The sequence below is a fragment of the Balaenoptera musculus genome, chromosome X (assembly GCF_009873245.2).
Source record: "Balaenoptera musculus isolate JJ_BM4_2016_0621 chromosome X, mBalMus1.pri.v3, whole genome shotgun sequence".
NCBI lineage: Eukaryota > Metazoa > Chordata > Mammalia > Artiodactyla > Balaenopteridae > Balaenoptera > Balaenoptera musculus.
In genome coordinates, this window is record NC_045806.1 from 124,851,875 (window position 1) to 124,875,388 (window position 23,514).

The window sequence follows — 23,514 nt, forward strand, 5'->3', positions numbered from 1 at the left end:
TTGACACACAACATGGTGTAAGTTTAAGATGTGCAACATACCAATTTGGTACAAGCAGTGAAGAGAGAAGATATCCTTGCCTTGCTACCAATCGTGGAGAGAAAGCATTCAGTCTTTAATCATTAAGTGTGATGTTAGCTGTAGATATACTGTAGATGTTCTTTATCAAGTTGAGGAAGTTCCCCTCTAGTTCTGGTTTTCTGAGAGTTTTCATTGTGAATGGGTGTTGAATTTTGCGAAGTCCGTTTTCTGCATCACATGATACGGTCATATGATTTTAACTGAATTTGTCATTTTGAGATAATTGTAGATTCACATGCAGGTGTAAGAAATAATGCAAATAGATCCCATGTACCCTTTAGCCAGCTTCGCCTAATGAAAACATCTTGCAAAACTGTAGTATAATATCACAACCAGGATGCCGACATGGGTACAGTCAAGGTACAGAACATTTCCATCTCCACATGAATCCCTCGTTTTGCCCATTTATGGACACATCCACTTCCTTCCCACACCAACCTCCTCCTTACCCTTTGGCAACGTCTTAATCAGTCCATTTCTATAGTTTTGTCATTTTAAGAATTATATAAATGGAATCACACAGTATGTTAAGTTTGGAGGGGTTGCCTTTTTTTTTTTTTCACTCAGCATAATTCTCTGCAGATTCATCCAGGTCATTATATATATATCAACAGTCATGTCTTTTTTTTGCTGAGGAGTATACCATGGTATACAGGTACCAGTTTGTTTAATCCTTCATTCATTGAAAGATTTCTGGGTTGTTTCCAGTTTGGGGCTATCATGAATAAATCTACTATAAACACTTGTTTACAAATTTTTGTATGACTGCAAGTTTTCATTCCTGTGGGATGAATACCCAGGAGTGCAATTGCTGGGTCATGTAGGAGTTGCATGTTCAGTTTTTAAGAAAGTGCCAGTTTTCATTCCCTCCAACAATGTATGAGTAATCCAGTTTCTCCCATTGTTGCCAGTATTTGGTGGTATTGAGTTTTTTAAATAAAGGTGAAATTCACGTAACAATTCAGTGGCATTAGTACATTCACAATGTACTAAGCCATCATGTATTACTTCAACTTTTTAAAAATGTTGTGGATTGTCTTATAGTCCAGAATATGTCTATCTTGGTATATATTTTCTTGAATGCTTGAAAAGAATGTAAATTTTCCTGTTTCTTGGTGGAGTGTTCTATAAATGTCAATTAGATCCTATTAGATGGTGGTGGTGTTGAGTTCTTCTATATCTTGCTGATTTTCTGTCTAATTGTTCTGTCAATTATTGAGAGAGGACATTGAAGTCTCCACTATAAATGTAAACTTCTCCTTTCAGTTATGTTAATTTTTGCTCCATATATCATGTAGCTCTGTGGTTTGGTGCATACACATTTAGGATTACTTTTTCTTCCTGGTAGATTGACCCTTTTTCCATAATATAATGCCCCTCTCTGTGCCTGGTAATTTTCTTTGTTCTGAAGTTACTTTATCTGGTATTACTAGAGCCACCCCTGCTCCTTTTTCTTTAAATTAACATTTGCACGTTTTTCATCCTTTTACTTTCTACATGCCCATATCATTATATTTGAGGTGAGCATCTTGCAGACATCATATAGTTGGCTTATGTTTTTTTATTGACTCTGTCAATTTCTGTCTTTTAATAGGTGTATTTAGATCATTTTCACTTAATGTAGCTATTGATGTTAGTGCTTAATTCTGCCAATTTATTTTTAATTTCTGTTTGCTCTCTATTTTTGTTTCTCTATTTTCTTTTTCCTGTCTTCCTGTGGGTGACTTGAATATTTTTTAGAATTCCATTTGATGATTCACGTACAGTGTTTTGCATGTTTCTTTTCGTATACCATTTTTCTTGGTGGCTCTAGGTATTACATCGTATATACATAACCTATAAGCGTCTACTGATGTCAACATTTTACCAGTTCAAGTGAAGTACAGAAACCTTACCTCTCTTACCACTGCTTTACCACCCTCCTCTGTTTATAATGTAATCGTTAAATATTTCTCCCACATACATTTAGAACCACAGCATGCACTGTTATAATTGGTGCTTCAACCACCAAACATAATTTAGAAAACTTGAAAGGAAAAGGAAAGTCTATTCTATTTACCCATATTTTTTCTCTTTGCATTGTTCTTTCTTCCTTGGTGATGTCCAGAATTTCTTCTTTTATCATTTCCTTTCTGTTCAGAGAACTTCCTTTAGCCATTCTCTTAGGAGAGGTCTGTTGTTAACAAATTCTTTTAGTTTTCCTTTTTTTTTTTAAATTTATTTATTTATTTATTTATTTTTGGTTGTGTTGGGTCTTTGTTTCTGTGTGAGGGCTTTCTCTAGTTGTGGCAAGTGGGGGCCACTCTTCATCATGGTGCGGGGTCCTCTCACCATCGCGGCCTCTCTTGTTGCGGAGCACAGGCTCCAGACGCGCAGGCTCAGTAGTTGTGGCTCACGGGCCTAGTTGCTCCACGGCACGTGGGATCTTCCCATACCAGGGCTCGAACCCGTGTCCCCTGCATTGGCAGGCAGATTCTCAACCACTGCGCCACCAGGGAAGCCCCTAGTTTTCCTTTTTAGTTTTCCTTTTTAGTTTTCCTTCATCTAAGAATGTCTTGATTCCCCTTCCATACCTGAAGCATATTTTTCAGCACTTATTTAGATCTTCTGTTTTAGCTGACTTCCTCTGACAATGCTCTGGCAGGGAAAGGGGAGCATGCTCTCATTTCTGCCAGGTAGCTATGGAAATCCAGGTTCCCCACTTAGCCTTCATTGACACTGGGGAGGTCGGGGCTTCTCATTACTGCTGGGCAGTGGTGACAGTTCCAGCTCCCCACTGGGCTTCCACTAATGCCACCCTGGCTGGGATGGGTAGGAGTGCCTCATTACTGTTCCCCATGTGATCTCCACTGACACTGGAAGGGATGGGATGTGGACCTATTACCACTGTGCCAGGGGCAAAGGTCCTGGCTCTCTATGAGGCCTCTTCTAACACCACCCTAGCAGGGACAGGGAGAGATGACTCATTACTGCTCTGTGGGAGTGGATTCTAGGCCCCCAGTTGGCCTTTACTGATGGGGCTGGGTGGGACCACCCTTTTTTTCTATGGTGTTTAGCTGAATTAGAGTGGTTCTTGTATAAAAGTTTTCGGTCTTGGGAGGCTGCCCCTTTCCCGGTCCTTTGGCTTTTGCTGGAGACTCTTTGTCTGTGTTCATTGGCACTTTGGATTGTTGGCTTCTTCAGGTCCTGATCTGGGATCTGTGAGGCAGAATGAAAACCCAGGGAGCTCGCCACCGTGTTGTTCCTTAGGTCCCAAGGTCCCTACCCAGCCTGTTTTCTTCTCTCCACCTTTCAGGGTCTTCTTATGTTTGTTTTATATGTAATGTCCAGAGGTTTCAGTTGTACTCAGTGGGAGAATGGGGAAAGTACTTCTCCATTTTTCCAGAGCCGGGCATCTGGACATGGAAATTTTAGACCTGGTTTTGTACTGCCAAGTAGATCTATGGGAGGGAGAGCTTCCCTCACATATGAATGTCTTAGCAGAGCTCTTATTCCATGTCTACATTGTGAGAACAAAAAGAAATGAAACAAAACAAAAGGAGAAAAATCCTCTGTACCTGGCTTTGCACGTGTCCGCTCATCAATGGAAAGAAGCAATGGATGTTGGAAGGGGCTCATGAAACCCTGGTGCACTGGTTTACAAAAAACTGCCATGATCGCAGCCGGCTCGGTTAGTTTTTTGTAAACCAGTGCACCAGGGTTTCATGAGCCCCTTCCAACATCCATTGCTTCTTTCCATTGACTGTCAGGTTATGACCTGTTAGTCAGCTCACTTGGCTGGGTGCTAACGGGCAGAGTGGGGAGTTGCTCCTTCTATGGGCCATCACCTGATCCAACCACCATGGTTTTCATATTAAAAAAAAACAAACAAACCTGTGTCAGAAAACAGAAAAGCCTTTCCCCAGATCTCACTGCGTACCACACAAGCAAGGCCAGACCCAGGAGCCCCATTCCCTGCCTTTAAGCCCGCTGTTATTTAAGGTACATTGGGCTGCTTCTCCACCCATCCCTCAGCTCTCCAGTGAACTTCACTCTGCCCCATGGCCAGGGACTGCAGTCTCATCCCAGCCAAGTGCCTCCCATTGGTGCCCTTCATCCCTGGAGGTGGGAGGGGCTCCATGAGGGTGGTGGGGTGGGAAGAGAGACAGGAAAACGAACGTGGCTGACTCCACCTAAACCTGTCCTCAGAATGCAAGTCTGTGATTCACGGGGTCAATGGTCTCATCTTCATATCTGAAAGACAGTGTACTTTTTGTCTCCCTAAGCCCTGTGTCTAGGTCGTTTGGGAAGCGCCTTGGAGAGTCAAGAATAAAATTGCAGGTCAAACAATGGATGACTGGAAAAGTCGGCTTGTAATCAAGAGCATGCTTCCCCATTTCGCCGTGGTGGGAAATCGTCAGGAGCCCAGAAAGCTCCAGGAATCGGTCAGACAATGGGCTATCGGGGGGAGGGGGGTTTTGAATGCTTCTAATCTTAAACTTGAACGTAAGATGTGTTATTGAAATTCTCTGTGCGAACTTGGTGGCAAGCAACCAACCCAAAATGTAAGGAACTGAAATCTGACCTAGAAAGGATCTAGGAGATGAGCTGACCTTGCCCCTTGTGAGTTTTTGGAAGAGCAGGAAATAGAGTCCAAGGTTCCATGTGGATTCCCAGTCCAGCTCTCTCTGTACTGCACCCGTTCAACTGGAAAGAGATGAAGGGTGCAAAGGGAAAAAGACCTACTTTTTCCCTTAATAGAAACCAGGAATGTGGGGATGACAGGCACTAGATATATTATATTAGCTTCCTAGTACCACTGAGAGCAGGAAGCCGGTGAGTGGGGCACAGAAAGATATTCCCATTCGATTCTCTGGCCCTGATGTCCTTTCAAAAACTCATTTGACAAATTTCTGCTTTCCTCCCTTGGAACTCAGATGTCATCCATGGGTCCGAACCTCAGGGTTAGGGATTCCAGAGAGCCATTGGTTGGTTGAATCTGACAATAAAAGCCTGCAACCTCGCCAGTCTACCAGGGTTAGCTCAGTTAGTAGGAGGTGCCGCAAACACAATGGTTGTTATCTCAGTGTATTAGGTCCACAAAGGAGTGGCTCACTTAATCTCTGCAATTAATAGAGCAGAGAGGAAATGGCTCTTCTAGACCCGTGGGTCTGCTTCCTTCCTGTTCAGAGAACTGGGAGCTGGGGGCCCTGAGGTAATGTCATTTCACATAACTAGAGGGCCTGGCTTCTCCAATTCCAAGGGCAATCCACTTTCAGTAAGTCAGTTTTCTATTTAGTTGAGGATTCTGATCTGTGCACAAGTGTGCGGGCACATTGTTGCAATCGTGTTGCTCTTTTTTGCCCTGGTTGTCTGCCACCAACAATGTACTGAAAATGTGGTATCCAGTTGAGACATTTACAAAACTTTGTTTACTGGAGTTCCAGCTCTCACAGAGATGGCGGAAAGATGGGATGGCAGAGAGGGAGCAATTACTTTGGCCTGTGCTCCAAATTGCCAGCCCTCCTGTCAGGCATCTTTCCATGGCAATCTCTACCCTCCATCCTAATTACCCTTTTTAGTTCTTGCTTCTCTTTTATGGTCAAGAAGTAAGTCAGTGAAGGAAAGCCTCTCCATAATGCATCCAGAATTGATGGTCAGTTTCAAGGGGCCTTGCAGTTTCTCCTTTGTTTCATCCAGAGTTCGTGGTCAGTTTCAAGGGGCCTTGCAGTTTCTCCTTTGTTACATCCAGAGTTCGTTGTCAGTTTCAAGGGGCCTTGCAGTTTCTCCTTTGTTTCATCCAGAGTTCGTGGTCAGTTTCAAGGGGCCTTGCAGTTTCTCCTTTGTTACATCCAGAGTTCGTGGTCAGTTTCAAGGGGCCTTGCAGTTTCTCCTTTGTTTCATCCAGAGTTCGTGGTCAGTTTCAAGGGGCCTTGCAGTTTCTCCTTTGTTTCATCCAGAGTTCGTGGTCAGTTTCAAGGGGCCTTGCAGTTTCTCCTTTGTTACATCCAGAGTTCGTGGTCAGTTTCAAGGGGCCTTGCAGTTTCTCCTTTGTTACATCCAGAGTTCGTGGTCAGTTTCAACGGGCCTTGCAGTTTCTCCTTTGTTTCAGGCTTGTTTCTATCCCTAGGGGAAAAGAGTGGGTGGGTTGTAGATGCAGGATCCTTTTCCCCTTCCCCCCATGTGCCCCACCAGCACCCTTTTAAAAAGTGTGACTAGTAAGTAATTGTTTTGGTTTTGATCAGTGTAGATCTCAGCACAGGATGGGTTTTTCCTAGAACAGGTTCTTGGAGCTGCCACCCGTGCCCTCACTCTGGAGAAGCGGCCCTTGCTCACGCCATTTCCGGGCTAAGCTTCTCTTTGCAGGTGGCCTTTAGAGTCCTTTGTAAGTCTTGCCAAAAATTCACATTAATTGCTTTAGAGTCACACCTCGGTATCGATCAAAATCAGCCGTTCTCCCTCCTCCGTGGCACACCTTATTCTCCGCCAGTGGCTCAGAGTGAGTTGTTTCTGAAAAGCCAAGCTGTCCTAGAAGACCATGGATTTTCCCCAGTTGAGGGGATCCAAAAACCAAGCCTTGGGCTCCAGAAGGTAAAAATCACATTCATCTTCTTGGAAGATGCACATGGCCTCTGAAGGAGCTGACACAGGGCACCTGCTCCTTTGGCTGTGCCTGATGGCTATGCTTAGAGTCCGGCCGAGCCAGGCACTGCTGATGCAGCCAGTTCTGGTTTGAGCAGTTCCTGGTTTGAGCACAGCTGAATTCTCGCAGCTGGTCAATCCCTGCAGCTTCAGGAAGGTACCTGGTGCCCACACGGAGCTCTGCTCCACACGCTGAGTAGCTCAGCAGCCCCGTGTTTGTGGACAGAGACGGACAGATTCAAAGCAGAATGGCCAGTCAGTTCACCATGAAACCTGCTGTCCAGATAAGTTAATACAGGGCCCAGGATGGCAGCAGCAGAAAGCAGTCCTTTGTGGGAGCTGGGCTGGCACCTCCCAGGTGTGGCCTGGACTGGATCTCGGCTGTTTCCAATGCTTGCGCTCCCTCGGATGCTTTATAATATCCAAGGATGACACCCCACACCCCACCCCAGGAAACTGTGTGCCTCTGGAAGCACATCCCTAGCACCACCCTCCCTTGTCCTGCCAGCATCCTCAGCATAGAGGTCTGACACAGACATTCAGCTTACTTGGGTTTTTTTGTCCTTTCCCAAGAAACAGACTAACAACAACAACAACAAAAAACAAATTTCAAGACAAGTTCTGTTAATAAAATTGTATCAGTCCCAAAGGAGAGTTCTTTGAAACAGCCCTGGGATTTCCATGTGAATTTTTTTTTTAACATTTTTATTGGAGTATAATTGCTTTACAGTGTTGTGTTAGTTTCTGCTGTATAACAAAGTGAATCAGCTATATGTATACACATATCTGCATATCCGTCCCTCTTGGGTCTCCCTCCCACGCCCTGTATCCCACCCCTTAGATGGACACAAAGCACCGAGCTGATCTCCCTGTGCTATGCAGCTGCTTCCCACTAGCTACCTATTTTACGTTTGGTAGTGTATATATGTCCATGCCGCTCTCTCACTTCATCCCAGCTTACCCTTCCCCCTCCCTGTGTCCTCACGTCCATTCTCTATGTCTACATCTTTATTCCCGTCCTGCTCCTAGGTTCATTAGAACCTTTTTTTTTTTTTTTTTTTAGATTCCATACATATGTGTTAGCATACGGTATTTGTTTTTCTCTTTCTGACTGACTTCACTCTGTAGGACAGACTCTAGGTCCATCCACCTCACTACAGATAACTCAATTTCATTTCTTTTTTTTTTTTAATATTTATTTATTTATTTATGGCTGTGTTGGGTCTTCGTTTCTGTTCGAGGGCTTTCTCTAGTTGTGGCAAGCGGGGGCCACTCTTCATCGCGGTGCGCGGGCCTCTCACTATCGCGGCCTCTCTTGTTGCGGAGCACAGGCTCCAGACGCGCAGGCTCAGTAGTTATGGCTCGCTCAGTAGTTGTGGCTCATGGGCCTAGTTGCTCCGCGGCATGTGGGATCTTCCCAGACCAGGGCTCGAACCCGTATCCCCTGCATTGGCAGGCAGATTCTCAACCACTGCGCCACCAGGGAAGCCCAATTTCATTTCTTTTTATGGTTGAGTAATATTCCATTGTATATATGTGCCACATCTTCTTTATCCATTCATCTGTCAGTGGACACTTAGGTTGCTTCCATGTTCTGGCTGTTGTAAATAGTGCTGCAATGAACATTGTGGTACATGTCTCTTTTTGAATTATGGTTTTCTCAGGGTATATGCCCAGTAGTGGGATTGCTGGGTCATATGGTAGTTCTATTTTTAGTTTTTTAAGGAACCTCCATACTGTTCTGCATAGTGGCTGTATCAATTTACATTCCCACCAACAGTGCAAGAGGGTTCCCTTTTCTCCACACCCTCTCCAGCATTTACTGTGTGTAGATTTTTTGATGATGGCCATTCTGACCGCTGTGAGGTGATACCAATGGCATTTTTCACAGAACTAGAACAAAAAATTTTACAATTTGTATGGAAACACAAAAGACCCCGAATAGCCAAAGCAGTCTTGAGGGAAGAAAACGGAGCTGGAGGAATCAGGCTCCCTGACTTCAGACTATACTACAAAGCTACAGTAATCAAGACAGTATGGCACTGGCACAAAAACAGAAATATAGATCAATGGAACAGGATAGAAAGCCCAGAAATAAACCCATGCACATATGGTCACCTTATCTTTGACAAAGGAGGCAAGAATATACAATGGAGAAAAAAGACAGCCTCTTCAATAAGTGGTGCTGGGAAAACTGGACAGCTACATGTAAAAGAATGAAATTAGAACACTCCCTAACACCATACACAAAAATAAACTCAAAATGGATTAAAGACCTAAATATAAGGCCAGACACTATAAAACTCTTAGAGGGAAACATAGGCAGAACACTCTATGACATAAATCACAGCAAGATCCTTTTTGACCCACCTCCTCGAGAAATGGAAGTACAAACAAAAATAAACAAATGGGACCTATTGCATAGCAAAGGAAACCATAAATAAGACAAAAAGACAACGCTCAGAATGGGAGAAAATATTTGCAAACGAAGCAACTGACAAAGGATTAATCTCCAAAATATACAAGCAGCTCATGCAGCTCAATATCAAAAAAACAAACAACCCAATTTAAAAATGGGCAGAAGACCTAAATAGACATTTCTCCATGTGAATTATTGAGAGTCCCCTTGCAGGAAAACGTGCATCTGATGTGATGATTTTTCTTGGCCTAAGACTAGGGCCCAGGACACCTGATTCCAGTCTTGCTTCTGCTTCTAACTAGCTATGGGGCTTTGTCCATCCTTTGCCCACCCTGAGGACAAAGATCAAATGAACCAAGAGTAAGAACAGCAGCCACGTTTAGTTGAGCATTGACTAGGTGCTACGCACTTGCTAAGCATTCGGGGCGCCTTATCTCCTGTAATCCTTAGAATAACCCTGAGATGAAGAGGTTAGCTCCAGGAAACTGAGGCTCAGGGAGGTTAAGCAACTTGACAAAGTCACAGAGGCAAGACACAGAGCTCAGAGCCTGCTTTCTTCACCACTGTGCTCTGCTGCCTCTTGGATCTGAAGCATGTTGAAAACCACAAAGCTCCAAGCACATATCAGGTGGGAGTAGTTGTCGTAAGAAAGTGCAGCACCCTCTCAGCATTTGTTCATTCATTCAGCAGCCTGATTGCTTAATGACTCGTGATCTGGAGTTTTACCTTTTGAACACTTGGGCATCCACCCAAGTTTAATAAGGCATCCAGTCTCTGCAGTGAGTGTATGGAGTTTTAACAGGAGGCAGAATGTTTGCTCCCTCCTTTTGAAGTTAAGATCTCCACTCCTCCCCCAGAACGGTGAGTGGATTGATTACTAGTGCACGAATCTCTAAAATACTAGCACTCCAGATGGGAGCGCTTCAGAGCCCACATGGAATTGGAACCCAGTCGTCTCCGTCTCAGTCTGCACCCAAAGTTGCGAAGATTCCCCAGCTCTGAGCAGCCGCCTATTCCGTTCATAAGGCAGCTCCCGAGAAAATGGAGGCATGAAGGGCATTAGACATACAGTCGGAGAAGGAACGGGACGCTGCGCTCACGGCGCACCTTCTGTGTGTCGTCATGTGATGATAATGAATGGCTGACTCTACGGTTACCATGAGTTGGCATGCCCAGTCTTCCTTCCGGCCTTCCCAGCCATTGCCCCTCTTTATGGATGAGGACGCTAAGATCCAAGAAATCCCGTGACTTGTAGTAAGATGCTCATGGCGAAGGTGGGGAGCTCTATCAAGGGTCCCCATTTGGGTGGCCCCAAGTGCAGCCTGCTTTCCACCTGCAGTATGACGTAAACCAACGGCTCACCCCTTCTTCTCCTTCTTGTCACCTCGAATGCAAATGGAGCTGAGGAAGGGGCAGAAAGGAGTCCTGTCTGTCCCTCTGCTTTAGACTGGTGACCTTAGGTATGCCCGGTAGGAGGAGGGCCATTCACCGGCTGCCATGGCGTGTGGTCAGGTTGGGGGTTTGTACCCCTCATCTTCAGAAGCACACACTTTTCTTTGCAAAAAGCGCAGGGAACTCAGTAAGGAGACCTCAAATTTCATCCCAGGGCTCTAACTAGCACTTTGTGAGCCTTTGGGTAAGTCCCTTTGCTCAAGTCCCTTTGCTCTTGAGGTCAGAGGGCCTGCATATCTCAGGCCTTCTGCCACATTTCCAGGGTCCCTCCTGTGTGCCCAGCCCTGTGCTAGACCATGGGCTACAGCAGCTCCCAGTCAAGGGGTAGGTAGACTCTTCCCAGGCTTCCTGCACTGGGAACAGATGTGTCCTACTCTGTAGTTCTGCCTGTCCTCCTCGGAAGCTGGGAGGAGAGGATGGCCAAGCGGCTCCCTTGTGCACGTTCCTTTGTGGACAATAGCTCGTCTACTCCTGTGACACAGGGACTAATATTTCCACTTCACTGGGGAGGAGACCGAGGGACTTTCCCAGTGTGGCGCGGGCAGTAGGTTGGAAATTCCGATCTCAAACCCAGGTGCCCTGACCAGCATCGTCCAATGCCCAGCCTGTGAGCCGAGAGCCAGGCTAATTAAAACCCCGCAGGGAGTAGGGACAGCCAGCCAGTGTCCCCTGCTTCATGCCGGCTGTGGGCAGGGTGCACTGGCCCCAGGAGAAGGGAGCAGGGTGTATGGCCCCGGCTTCCAGGAACCAGGGGGTCCAGGAATCAGCTCGCTGGGGAGGCAGCTGTCCCCGACAGTTACTGGGATCCTGCACGAGGCTGTGCCCTCTGCCCACGTCAGATGACGATGAACATAGTGTGGATATGAACGCAGTGTAAACCACACAGGGTATTGCCGCTGTGAGCACTTTTTTTTTAATGATCAGAGATGGGCATTGGTTCAGAAAGGCGATGAGAGACAAGTGTCCTTGGAGCTCAGGTAGAGACACAGGGCCCCTGAGGATATCTCAGGCTCATCAACAGCCCCGCTGCCCGAGGAGCGCTGGATTTATGGTGTAGCTCTGAGCATTCTGGGTCAAAGCCTGCAGTGCGTATGTGCCTTTCTATTTGGGGATCCTCCCCACGGAGCACGCAGCTGTTCGCTCCTTTTCCTCCCGCCCCCTCCTCCTGCAGTGAGGGCCCGGCCCTGTTCCAGACACCCCGCCGGGCTGGGCCACCAGGCAGAGGCCTTGCCTTCAGCTCGGCTCTTCTGCGAAGTGCTGCTTGGCTGGCAGGACACCACTGGGCTCTGCATCCGGGTCCCACCTGGGTAGCCCGTCCAGCAAAGCAGTGACCTGAAAATCGCAGTCAGTTTGCAGGGGGGGCTGCCGGGAGGAGGAGGTCTGTTTGGCAGCTGGCGCCCACTGGCATCTGGGCACTCGGTACTGCCTATTTCTGAACTTCTAGGAGCCCACGTTAGCCGTGTCTGCGTTCCTGCCCGGCCTCTGCCCACAGCTTCCTTGACATCAGGCCTGAGGTGACAGGTGTCTGGAGCTTGAGCTGCCTGGGGGAGGGGGAGGGTGGACACTCTCGGACCCCAGGTCAGGGTGTCAGGAGAGTCTGGCTGAGCTGACACTCAGGCACGACCCCCATCTAGGGTGTGTGCAAACCAGAGGGGGGCAGCCCTGGGACGCAGACCCAGGGCTCCTCAAACTCTGGCTTGGCCTGTGCAGGCTGAGGCCCCTTGCTTTTGTTGAAAATCCCCAGCTGGAGAACTCAATGTGGCTCTGATTGCAGACAGATATTTGGGTCATAAGCTGCCCCTGGGGTACCCAGTTCTAGACCTCAGGTTGGGGAGGGGACAGGAAGCATGCACTTCTGAAGATTAGGCTACAGATTCTGATTTCTGCAGTTGACATAGAAGAATCTGTCAGAACCCTGCCTCCTGCCCCTTGGCCTTTCCTTTCTCCTCCTCATCTACCACCTCCCCTGTCTCACCAGATCGCCAACCCCAAAGTACCAAAGTTAGAAAGACAGGCAGGAGCCCAGGCCGGACTCGACCCCTGAGGGCCCAGACCCAAGGCCCAGGCGTGGCAGCTGCCTCCCCTCCCTCCCTGCCCTCCCCCCCCTCCCTGCCCTCCCCCCCCTCCCTTCCTCACAAACCCCCTCTGTGTGCCTCCCCCTGGTGCAGCAGGGTGCGGTCCCTCTTCTGACTCCATCCAGAGCTGTTTCTCCAGGCCGGTCACCCCCCTCCAAGGCTGTCAGCTGGCACACAGACACTCTCGTGACCCTGAGTAAATGCTCGGTGGACAGCGGTTGCCCTTCCTCTTGGCCAGAAGGTCCCTTAGAAATCGTCCAGGTCGCCTCCTTTGTTGACCACAAGAGGCCCAGACACACGAAGGAGAAGGCGTGTCCTTCACGGGGCCAGTTAGTGAATTCATCACCATTTCTGGAAAGCGATTGCCTCTGGGCCTTGTGCTGGGAATGGAAGAGAACAGGATCATTTGTAGGAAACCTGCTCCGGGGCTTAATTCACATCTGCAGATGCCAGCTGAGCCCTGTCACGACACTAGGTGCTCTGCGGGTACAGAGATGAGGAGGAGACAGCCCCAGCCTTCTGAGAGCTGCGTTGTGGAGGCCAGGGGTGGAAGGGGTGGGACTCGGGGCCGGGTTATCCTAGAGACCCTTGAAGGCCCGAGGGAGGAGGGTGCGCTTTCATCTGCTGGACAAGGTGCGAATTGTTGCTGCAGATACGAAGGCTGGTAGAGCAAGCAGACGGCCGGGCCTTCTGCGGGAGGCGGCGTTCTCTTTCGTGGACCCCGTGGAGTGCCCGACAGATGGGCAGTAACAATAACCACCGTTAGTGAAGGTTAAACGTGGCGTTTGCGACTGCTGCATGCCTCACCCATTCAGAAGTGGTCACCTAACTTGTACGATGGTAGAGATCTTGAAGATTTTCAGCTCCGAAAATGTTGCCTGCCACTGTCTCGTGAACAGTAGGCCTACGTGGCCCCCTGCAGTGTGAGGAGGGCAATTTGGAAATAACCTCTGTGCCTCGGGGGAGATGCCCAGCCTGTGCTGTAGGTCAGGGCTTGGCAAACTCCCACCCGCGGGCTAAATCCAGCCTGCAGCCTGTTCTTGTAAATAAAGTTTTATTAGCACAAGCCACACCTAGTCATTAACATATCGTCTGGAGTTACAACAGGGACCACTTGGTCTGCAAAGCCGAAGATAGTTACTCTTTGGGCCTTTACAGAAAGTTTACGAGCCCCTGATCTAGGTCACTGGGCTTTGGATCATATTTTCCGAGGCCGCAGTTTCCTCCCATAAGTGGGTGCTCGGCTCTGTGCCACTTGAGGGACAATCACAGATCCTGGCACCTCTCCAGGCATTCTGCTTCCTCTCCTGTGCCGCAGCTGGCCTGACCCCCCTCTGGACCTATCCCTTCTCCAGAGGCCTGGCCTCTCTAACTCTTCCTTGTCCTTCCTGCAACATCCCTTTCTCTCTCCCATCAGCATCCAGGCAGACCTTTTACAAACAGATGGAGCCGACCGTTCCTCGGTGTAACGCCCCGCCCAGTGGTTTCCCACCGCAGACATCTGACAGTCCGCCCACTTCCCAGGGCTGCAGGTCCCTCTGTGAGCCACGCTGTCCCCCCGGCTCGCTGTGCACCAAGCACAGTGGCCACCTGCCCGTCCTCGGAGCACGCCGAGAGCTTTTCCCCAGGGCCTCTCCCTTCTGCCCTCCTGCCTGGAGCGTTCTGCTCCTAGGCCTTCTCCTGGCCACTCTGTCACATCACTGCCCCTTCAGTCCCCTGAAGGATCCTGCTCACACCCTGTTCTTGTTCTTGCCGTTTCCATACCGTCTGTTCCACTAGAACTCCAGCTCCGTCTCATTCTGGTTCCCCGCCCCTCCCCCGGCATGTGCTCATTCTCAGGGGGCTTTCTGTTCCGGGCCCCCTCGACAGCCTTGCTCTGTACAGTAGACACCTCCGTCTCTGTAGTGGGCAGGTGCTCAGTGCCACTCGCTAGCTGCCTCTTTTTCTAAAATAAACTTGAGGCAATAAAGTTGTCTAGTGTTAGGGCTGTCTGTGTGATGCTGTCAGAAAATCTCAACATTTTCTTGCCTCTTTTTCTCCTTTAAGTCAAGCCTTTGGGCTTTAGAACAATGAACTTGGCCGATATAAAATACCTCCAGGAAGTCAGCCCCCAAACACCAACATCCAACATCTGCTTTCTGAATATATGGCTTCAAAGAGCTAAGTGTACGGTAGCTAAGTGCTGTCCGTCCTATGTTTTTAAGCCACAGGACAGCTAAGGAACTTAGAAATGCCTTGCCCTTTCCTGTAGTTAAATCTGACATAAAATTACTTTATTGGCAGCATTTTAACAAACAAAAATCTCCTGTGTTTTCACCGGTAATTCAGCTTCAATTTTCCAAGTGAGAAAAAAGTAATTACGAATGATGGCAAGGAGACAGTTTTGAGGTCTCTGTTAATAACACATTCAGGGCGAGTCTTCTGTCTCCGGCCCACTCAGGGCAGCTCCTTACAGTGAGGTGGAGCGAGGAGGAATCACTCTGTAGGAACAGCCCCTTGACTGTCAGCACCCCGGCCACTACCAGTACCAGCATCACTACCCCTCCACGTCCACCACCAAGACCATCACCACCAACCACCACCACCACCAACATCACCACCTCCACCACCACCACCATCTCCACCACCACCAACACCATCTCCTACATCAACACCACCTCCACCATCACCACCTCCACCACCAAGACCATCACCACCAACCACCACCACCACCAGCATCACCACCTCCACCACCACCACCATCTCCACCACCACCAACACCATCTCCTACATCAACACCACCTCCACCATCACCACCTCCACCACCAAGACCATCACCACCAACCACCACCACCACCAGCATCACCACCTCCACCACCACCACCATCTCCACCACCACCAACACCATCTCCTACATCAACACCATCTCCACCATCACCACCTCCACCACCAAGACCATCACCACCAACCACCACCACCACCAGCATCACCACCACCTCCACCAACACCATCTCCTACACCAACACCATCTCCACCACCACCAACACCATCTCCTACATCAACACCATCTCCACCACCACCACCAACACCATCTCCACCACCACCCCCAACACCATCTCCACCACCACCATCACCACCAACACCATCACACAGACACACACACACGGGAAATTTTTCAGGTTCTATGACATGCTCCCTGATGTAATCACAGACACCTTCCACACACAGTGAAAGAAAGAAATATTTTCAGGTTTTCATTATTTTCATTATGTAATCTACTCTTGTTGCTGTGAGCTTTGGCACTATGGAACATCAGCATGTGTTTGTGGCCAAAATTAAACTAGGATTCATTACAAGAAAGGCTAATATCTCCGAGTACTACAACTTTAAGACAGATAAGTTTGGATGAGAGATCTTCACTTCATAAAAGGATTTACTGAGGATTTCCTTTCAATGGCAGATTCTTGTTGCATTTTATTATGATTTGGTTGACAAAAGTTAGCCTTGCACACAGCTGTTCAGGAATGCAGCCAATGAGTAAAGGCAGATCTGCCTTGAATGGCAAATGCTGCTGAGTAACTATGTTACAGGCTATTTTAGGACCACCAAGAATGTGTTTGCATTTTCAAGAGTGGAAAGAGAGAGAGTATTTATTTGGTATGAACACCATGCCAGGCACTACGCTCACACCATCTCCACCTCTAAGCTCATGTGATTCTGATAACAAGTTTGTGAGGTGGCCTCAACTCTCCCCGTCTTGGTTGCACAGCACTGTGAATGTACCAAAGACCACTGAATTGTACACTTGCAAAAGCTTAATTTCATGCTCTGTAAATTTTGCCTCAATTTCAAAAAAAGAGGACCTAAGCCATTTCACAGTGTATACATATGTTAAATCATCACGTTGCACACTTTTCAAAAAATCACATTGTACAACTTCAATACGTATAATTTTTAGCTGTTGATCATACCTCAGTAAAGCTGGAAAAAAGAGAGGACCTAGACCATGGGGAGGGTCTCTGCACTGACCTGAAGCTCCTTAGCCCATGTCCCTTCGCAGCCTCTGCTTCTGTGGCATCAGAGCTCCAACAGCCTGGCTCAAAGATCTACTAACTAGGGTGCGTACATTTGCAGGCCATTAGTATATTTTAGAGCCAGAAGTTGGCACCTAGCCACTAAAATGTGCTTATTCAGTAAGCATGTGACCTCCAGAATACACTGGACTAACCGGGTGTCTCTGGATTCTTCCCCCACCTACACAGCTGTTGGGTTTCTCATGCAGGGAACTTCCTGCCATGGTCTAAAGCCTGTCGCCATTTTATTTAGCCCGTTGTTGGGACACAGGCAGAAGCAAAGTCCCCTTCTGCTTAAGCTTCAGGACTGGCCTTCGAACCTTACAAAGTCTGGGACATAATTTTCTTCTCTGAACCTTATATTCCCTTTTATAAAGCTGGTGCCTCACATTGTATAAACTTCAGTCCCCACAAAGCAGAGGTCTGAACCTGGGCGCAGGGAAGGAGGTACTGATCAATCGCCAGCTGGTTTTCTCTTCTTCCCACTTAAGCTACTGGCTCCTCAGACGTGGCTGCCTGCCGCTCTCCAGATCAACACAGCTAGTCCACACACACACACACACACACACACACACACACACACACACACACACACACACACACACACACACACAGACACACACACACACACAGTGTTCCAGTCATTCCTTGTTGAAAGGGCATGGAGAGCTATTTGGGGAAGATCATAATTTGACCCCAGCTGGTCTGGGTCAAGCTGTGCTTTCTTTAACATGGTCTGGAATTGGAGGTGATGTACACCTCCTGCCCATGGCAAGGACACTTGTGAACCACGAGGCTCTCCTTGGCCTATCTGCACCCCAGGGAGAGAGGCCCTCTTAGGTGGGGGAGAAGAGCATTCATCTTTTCTCTGCAGGAGCAGTCCAGAAAGAAAGTCATAGCATCAGCTTACCAAAGCTGGGACCCGTTCACTTTGTGGGTGGGGAAACTGAGGCTCAGAGTGAGTAAGGGACCTATGAGAGGTCACACCACAAGGTATCAATACTTAGAAGCAGATCCCTGGGAGAAGTGAGAAAGTTGGGCTTAAATGAACTCCGAGGGCCCTTCTGCCCTCTTCATATGTAGAAACCCAGGTCTGCCCAGTGGCCCTGGTGGTCTCCAGCCTCGGCTCTGCGTTCGCTTTTCCTCTTGCCTGCATGTTTCCGGGCGCATCAGCCTAATTCAGGTGAGACACAGATGACGCTTGTCAACCTCAGTCCTGTGCAGACAGACTCAGCGGGGCTGAGACGATGCCCTTGCCTTTGACCTTCGGCTTCTAGTGTGGCTCCGCAGGCAGTACCTGCTTGATCTCTAGGCCAACCTCATCAAGTCCGGGTGCTTGAAACCAACTCCATCTTTCTCTTCTCCCCGCAAGTGGTCATCTTTATCCCACTAATGATGCTACATGGGAAGGCCTTTGGAGGAAACCGGGGCAGGGTTTCTTCCAGTGGAAAGAGGCCAACCTGGCAGTCAGAGAAACTGGCCCACGGGCACATCTCTTCCTGGCTCTCAGCCTCATGAGCCCTCATGTGAATGGGAGGGACCGCCCTGTCACTAAGGACCTGGCAGTTCTGACAGCCTAGGAGTGCAAGGCTCGCACTCCAGAAACGCCTGGTCAATGACGGAATACTTGGAGGCGTCTCGGGGGGTGGTACAGCTGAATTATGAGCCCATCAAATCCACATGCATCTATCGGTTTGGGGCCATTCTTAGAGTTGCCAGTTCTTCCAGCTGGTGTGTCTACACTACAGAAAGGGAGAGCATGGTTCTCAAAAACTCCCAGGTCTGCTCATTTCTGCATTTGTTGGGGCCGCTCTGGTTGAAGCTTGTTGAAGGCACACCCTCATGTTGGGAAGCCTGAGGGTGCAGACGGTGCGGTGGAGCCCAGGGTGGTGGGCGCTGGCTGTCAGGTCGGTGCCATCGGTGCCAGGCTGCTCGTCTCCCTCCACTCCCACCCCATGTCCCGATTCTAGAGCATGTGTCCTTATTTGCCAGAGAGCAAGCCGAGGCCCACACTGGAGGGCACTGGGGCAGCCTGGGGACCCAGGGCCTGGAGAGTGACATCAGTGACAGTGACTGCTTCTGATGTGCACTTCTCAAAGGTGCTGTGAGGCACCCAGGGCAGGCCGAGGACTCATTCTACAGAAGAAAACTTGAGGCTCAGAGAGGGGGAGTGACTTGCCCACAGTCACACAGCAAATGGAGGAGCTAGGGCTTCCATCAGGTCTTTTGCTGCCTACTCCAATGCTCCTCTGTCACTTCGGGGCAAGCCCGCGGCACCAATACAGCCCCTCTTTCTAGGGTGAGGTTCTTGCTCCAAACCACCTGTTAGCAGAGATTCATTCCTGAGACAAACCGACTCCTCTTGAAGCCAGTCAGGATTCCCTGCAGTTCCCATCCACCCTGGGATTCTCCAGAGCCTCAGGTCTTGCAATTCTGGAAATGCTGAAAGTCCTGTTTGTTCTACAGAAAGATCAGTTTGCGGGGACGTCGTTCTGCAAAACAACTGTGCAAATGATACATCAGCTAGTACAGGCAGCTGTGGGTGCTCCTCTGATCCCATGTCTACACGCAGGCAGGTTCCCTCTCTCTCCCTCCTTCCCTCCTTGTCTCTCTTCCTGCAAACCCAGTCCTGCTGCATCGTGTCCTAGCTGTTCTCCTTTCTTCTGAGCAAGTCTACTGGGGAACACTCCTGTCTCAGAGGGCTTGAAATGCAAGCTAGTTGGCCAGCGTGAGGTTCTTGGGAACTCCCAGGGAGCATATGTAACAGTACTGAGGAAAGGTGTTGATGGAGCATGCGTGGACTCGTGTGAGAGAGGCTGAGAGAAGCAGAAGCAGATTGGCCGGGGCTGCCCCCGCGGGAGGTGCTAATGAGAGAGGAAGAGGAGACTAAATACGCCACAGGCGATTTCCAGCTTTTTGACGATCTTGCCCGGGGCTCTCTGGAGGGAAAAAACGAGGCTGCCTGAGCCAATCTCTCCTGGACACCTTCGGCTTCCTGCATTCTTACCCAGGAGGGACTGTGCATATTTTTGCTGGCCTTTTGTAGATGTCTGTGTTAAACCTCCAGCTAGAGTGTTCAAAATCAAGTGTTTATAGCAACCTGCCAGACTTCTTTGGAAAGAGTTATATATATATATTATATATACATATATGTTCTTCTCCTTATGCCCATTTTCTGAGCCTGGACTGTACTCTTATACTCTAGACCCTTTACCAAGAAATCTTTGCCCTTTTTGCCATTCTGGACTAAAAAAATGTAGAAAGGGAAGAATTGCCATATGTCATTGTTCAGACAGAACCAGAAATAATGTTGACTTCAGAGCTGAACTTGGCCTCTATCAGAAGGGTTGCCTTTGTTTTCTCATTATTTAGGGGGTGGGGAAGGCATCACATGCTTTGAAATGCATTTTAATGAATGTTTATAAGGTCGTGGGGATCACATTGGTGGCTTTGTCTGCCCGATTATGAAATGGGACTCCGCCGGCACTGGTGGATGGAGATAAAATCATTCCTTTCTAAAAGACGCCAGGACACCATCCCTCATTCCCCCTCCCTGCCCTGCCACTGCCCGGACCTGTGAGGGCTGGGCCTCCTGGGGTCTAGTGTTGGTGTTGGCCCCTAACTAGCCGTGGGACCACAGGCAAATCACCACCCATTCTGTTTTCTGTAAAAAGTGAAGGTTGAGATGTGTTGTCTAGCAATCCTGCTAGCGGCTACTGATTCACTTATGGTAAAAAAAAAAAATGTCCTCCCAGTGAGTGGGCAGAGTCACGTGTAGTACAAGACCTGAAGGAAGTAGGGGCTGGCTGGGAGCTGGGACCCATAGCTTGCTGTACAGAGTCCACAGGGACTGGCAAACGGCACATAGGTAAAGCTGTTTAGAAGGGTCTGGAAGTTTGGTGGGGACCTGCCACCCCCAGCATGACGCTGAGATGGGGAAGTCATTCCGGGGTAGCAAGCTCTCTGCTGCACTTGATCTAGAAGGGTGGCCACGGGGTTCAGTCAAGCACAACAGCCCAGACAGGCTGACCTCGGTGGTGGCAGCAGCCTGGGTCTAGGGGTGAAATTAACTCGTAGTAGATGTCAACACAGCCGCCTTCCCTCGGCTTGTTTAGGCTTGGCTGGGGATCTGGCCATCCGGCCAGGGTGCTTTAGGCAATCTGTTGAAAGCTCTCCCCGTAAAATCTGAAATGCAGAGCTGCGGCCTCTAGCAAAGTGGAGTCTCGTTTAGTCCATTGAGAAAGGAAAGTTGGGAAGAGGCTCTCGCCTGCCCCGCCGCTGAGACTGCGGAGTCAACCAGCGCCCCCCATTGGACCCCCAGGGACAGCAAGGACAGCCTGCCCGCCGACTAGGGAGCCTCCCAAAGCATTCAGGGAAGCTAGCACCAGCGGCGTCCGGCTGCAGGTTTGGCACAGCAAGGGTAGCACCTGCTCCAGCAGATGGGATCCACCAGCAGCACGGCGGCCCCCAGCACCTCGCAGGGGCATCCTGGGGTCCGCTGTGGGGTTGAGGGCCTGAAAAGTTGGGGGCACACACACTCTCAGTTCAGAGAGCTGGAGACCCCTTTCCTTCGCCAGTGGTTCCCAGTATTAACTTTAGCATCTGGTGGTCATGTCCCACCTTCCCCACCTCCTGCCACCTTAGTCCCAACAGGATAATGGCAGACCAACAATTAAATGAAAGCCCTAGTATCTGCCAGGCCGTTCCAACTCACAGCTCCTGCCCTCCCTCCTTTCCCTCCCATCCCCCAAGCCCATCCTTCCCCCGCCTGGTCCTATGCAGACTTCACTGGCATTAAACTCGCCTTGAGTCCAAGACATCACGAACAGCGCATTGGGCACGGCCATCGCCAGCTCGGACTCCCGGCAGGGGATCCTATGTAAAGCCCACACTGAGTCGTTCCTTACTGATCCATTTTAGACATTTCTGTTTTCAATATATTGGATTTGTTTTAAGTCTTTGGGAGAATGTAGAAGAGACCAAATTTCAGCCTGAAATGCAGTGACTTCTCTGTGGCCCATAATGGATTGAGTGAACGGCCAGGAAAACACGAGGCGGAGCTCGCTGGGTGCTGAGTCATTTGTGTTCATTGGTCCACGGATTCATTCAGCTTCTGTTTACTGAGCACCTGCCGTGGGCCAAATACCTAGTGAGCACTCCTGGGTGGGAGAGTGGAGCAGATGACTGGAGAGGCCTCTTCCTGTGCCTACTCGACCTCACCCCCCAACCCCTTCCTGCCATCCTCCCCCGCCGATGGCTGGACACTGACCGTCCCGTGGTAGTCAGGCCTCAGGTGAATCTGGTGGCGGACCTGCCCCTCAAAGTGCCCTTTTCCGGGTGGTGGACATCTCAAAAGGAAAGGCAGGGAAGTAGGCAAGTCCCCTCGCGAAGAGAGGGGGAGCCCTTTCTGCGGGGATGGGACGGTCAGCGTCCAGCCATCGGCGGGGGAGGATGGAGGCTGCGGGTCGGGGAGCAGCTGAGTGACGGTGGCAGGCCCCTGTATCTGCCCGGGCCCTGGGGCCCTCTAGCTGAGCCGCTCGGGGCAAGCCTTGCCCATCCCAGGGTCTCAGGGGCCCTCCCTGTCTTTAAAGGCCAGGGTTGGACTCCCAGAGCACTTCCAGATCTGCCCTCTGTAATGCCAGCTACTAGTTAATGAGGGTCCACTAGGTGCCATGGAATCTGTCCCGTCTCACATGATAGCCCGAGCAGCATCCTGAGATGGGAACTAAAATGACACTCATTTTACAAATGAAGAGACAGAACTCAAGAGATTCTGTGTGGAGGCCAATGCGTAGTGGTTGCGTCTGCCTCAGGACCAGGGCCCTAGGCCATCCTGCCTCCACCCATGCTCTCAACCTGGCAGTCCACTGAGAGTCAGCCAGGGGGCTGTAACAAACCTTGGGTGCCTGGGCCCCGCCCCCGCCCCGGAGGAGACTGAAGCAGTTCAGCTGTGGTAGGAGAGCCTGGGAATCTGGGGGTTTCTAAGTGCATCTGATGGGTGCCAAGGCTCCAGATGTGCAGCCCTGGGGGATCTCTTTTGACGTTCACTCTGCTGTAAGAGTCACGGCCACTGTCGTGCTAGTAGGTGGCCCTCACGCACGCCTTGACCCTGCAGTGAGCCAAACGTAAGGGGACGTCAGAGGATCAGCAGTGGATGTCCCAGTAAGACTTCAAAGCTGGAAAGAGGTTTCTTCGTGCAAAAATGCTTCAGGGGAAATGTATCTGGTAGAGCGCTGGCCTTTAGGTGATTTCCAGGCCCATCTCTTCCCACACATAATCCTCCACTCCACTCCCTTCCCCTTCACTGCAGGTCACGGTCATTTACCAGACAGCCACGGATGACTGTATGAAGCCTTGAAAGAGTAGGAAATACGGCATTAGTAACTTCTTTGATTTGTTCCCAAAGGCTAGGCTTTTATAAATGGCGGGCAGTTCCCCCAAGTGCAGATCACAGATCGGGGCCTTTTCCTGTTGTTTCCTATCTCCCCAACCTGAGGATGCATCTGCACGGAGGCATTTCTTAATTAGATAGCTTTATACTTTTTTGGTGGAGGATTGTAAGTTATTCCATTAAAAACAAGCAATAGAAAAATACAGAGAATAGAAAGTGAGTTTCCAGTCACCCCCAAAAGATGACTATTCCAAAGAGTTGCATATACTTCCTTCCAAGGTGTTTCTGTGCACTCATAGCAATGTGTGTGTATGTGCGTGCACATGTGTGTGTCTGTGTGTGTACAGATAAATGGAACCATGCTATAGTGACTGTTACGCAGCTGTGTTACGCTCCAAACAGTGTCTCTCAGACAGCTGCCCA

General features: G+C 49.5%; 1 protein-coding gene across 1 annotated transcript in view; it reads left to right on the forward strand.

Moving 5' to 3' along the window:
• The window catches only part of MAMLD1 (mastermind like domain containing 1), a 115,179-nt gene that overhangs the window by 54,472 nt on the left and 37,193 nt on the right, over positions 1 to 23,514 (forward strand). The window contains exon 2 of the mRNA XM_036840451.1: positions 4,347 to 4,505. Within this exon, the coding sequence (XP_036696346.1) occupies positions 4,410 to 4,505 (96 nt within the window). The 5' untranslated portion in view covers positions 4,347 to 4,409. The remainder of the gene's footprint in view (positions 1 to 4,346; positions 4,506 to 23,514) is intronic.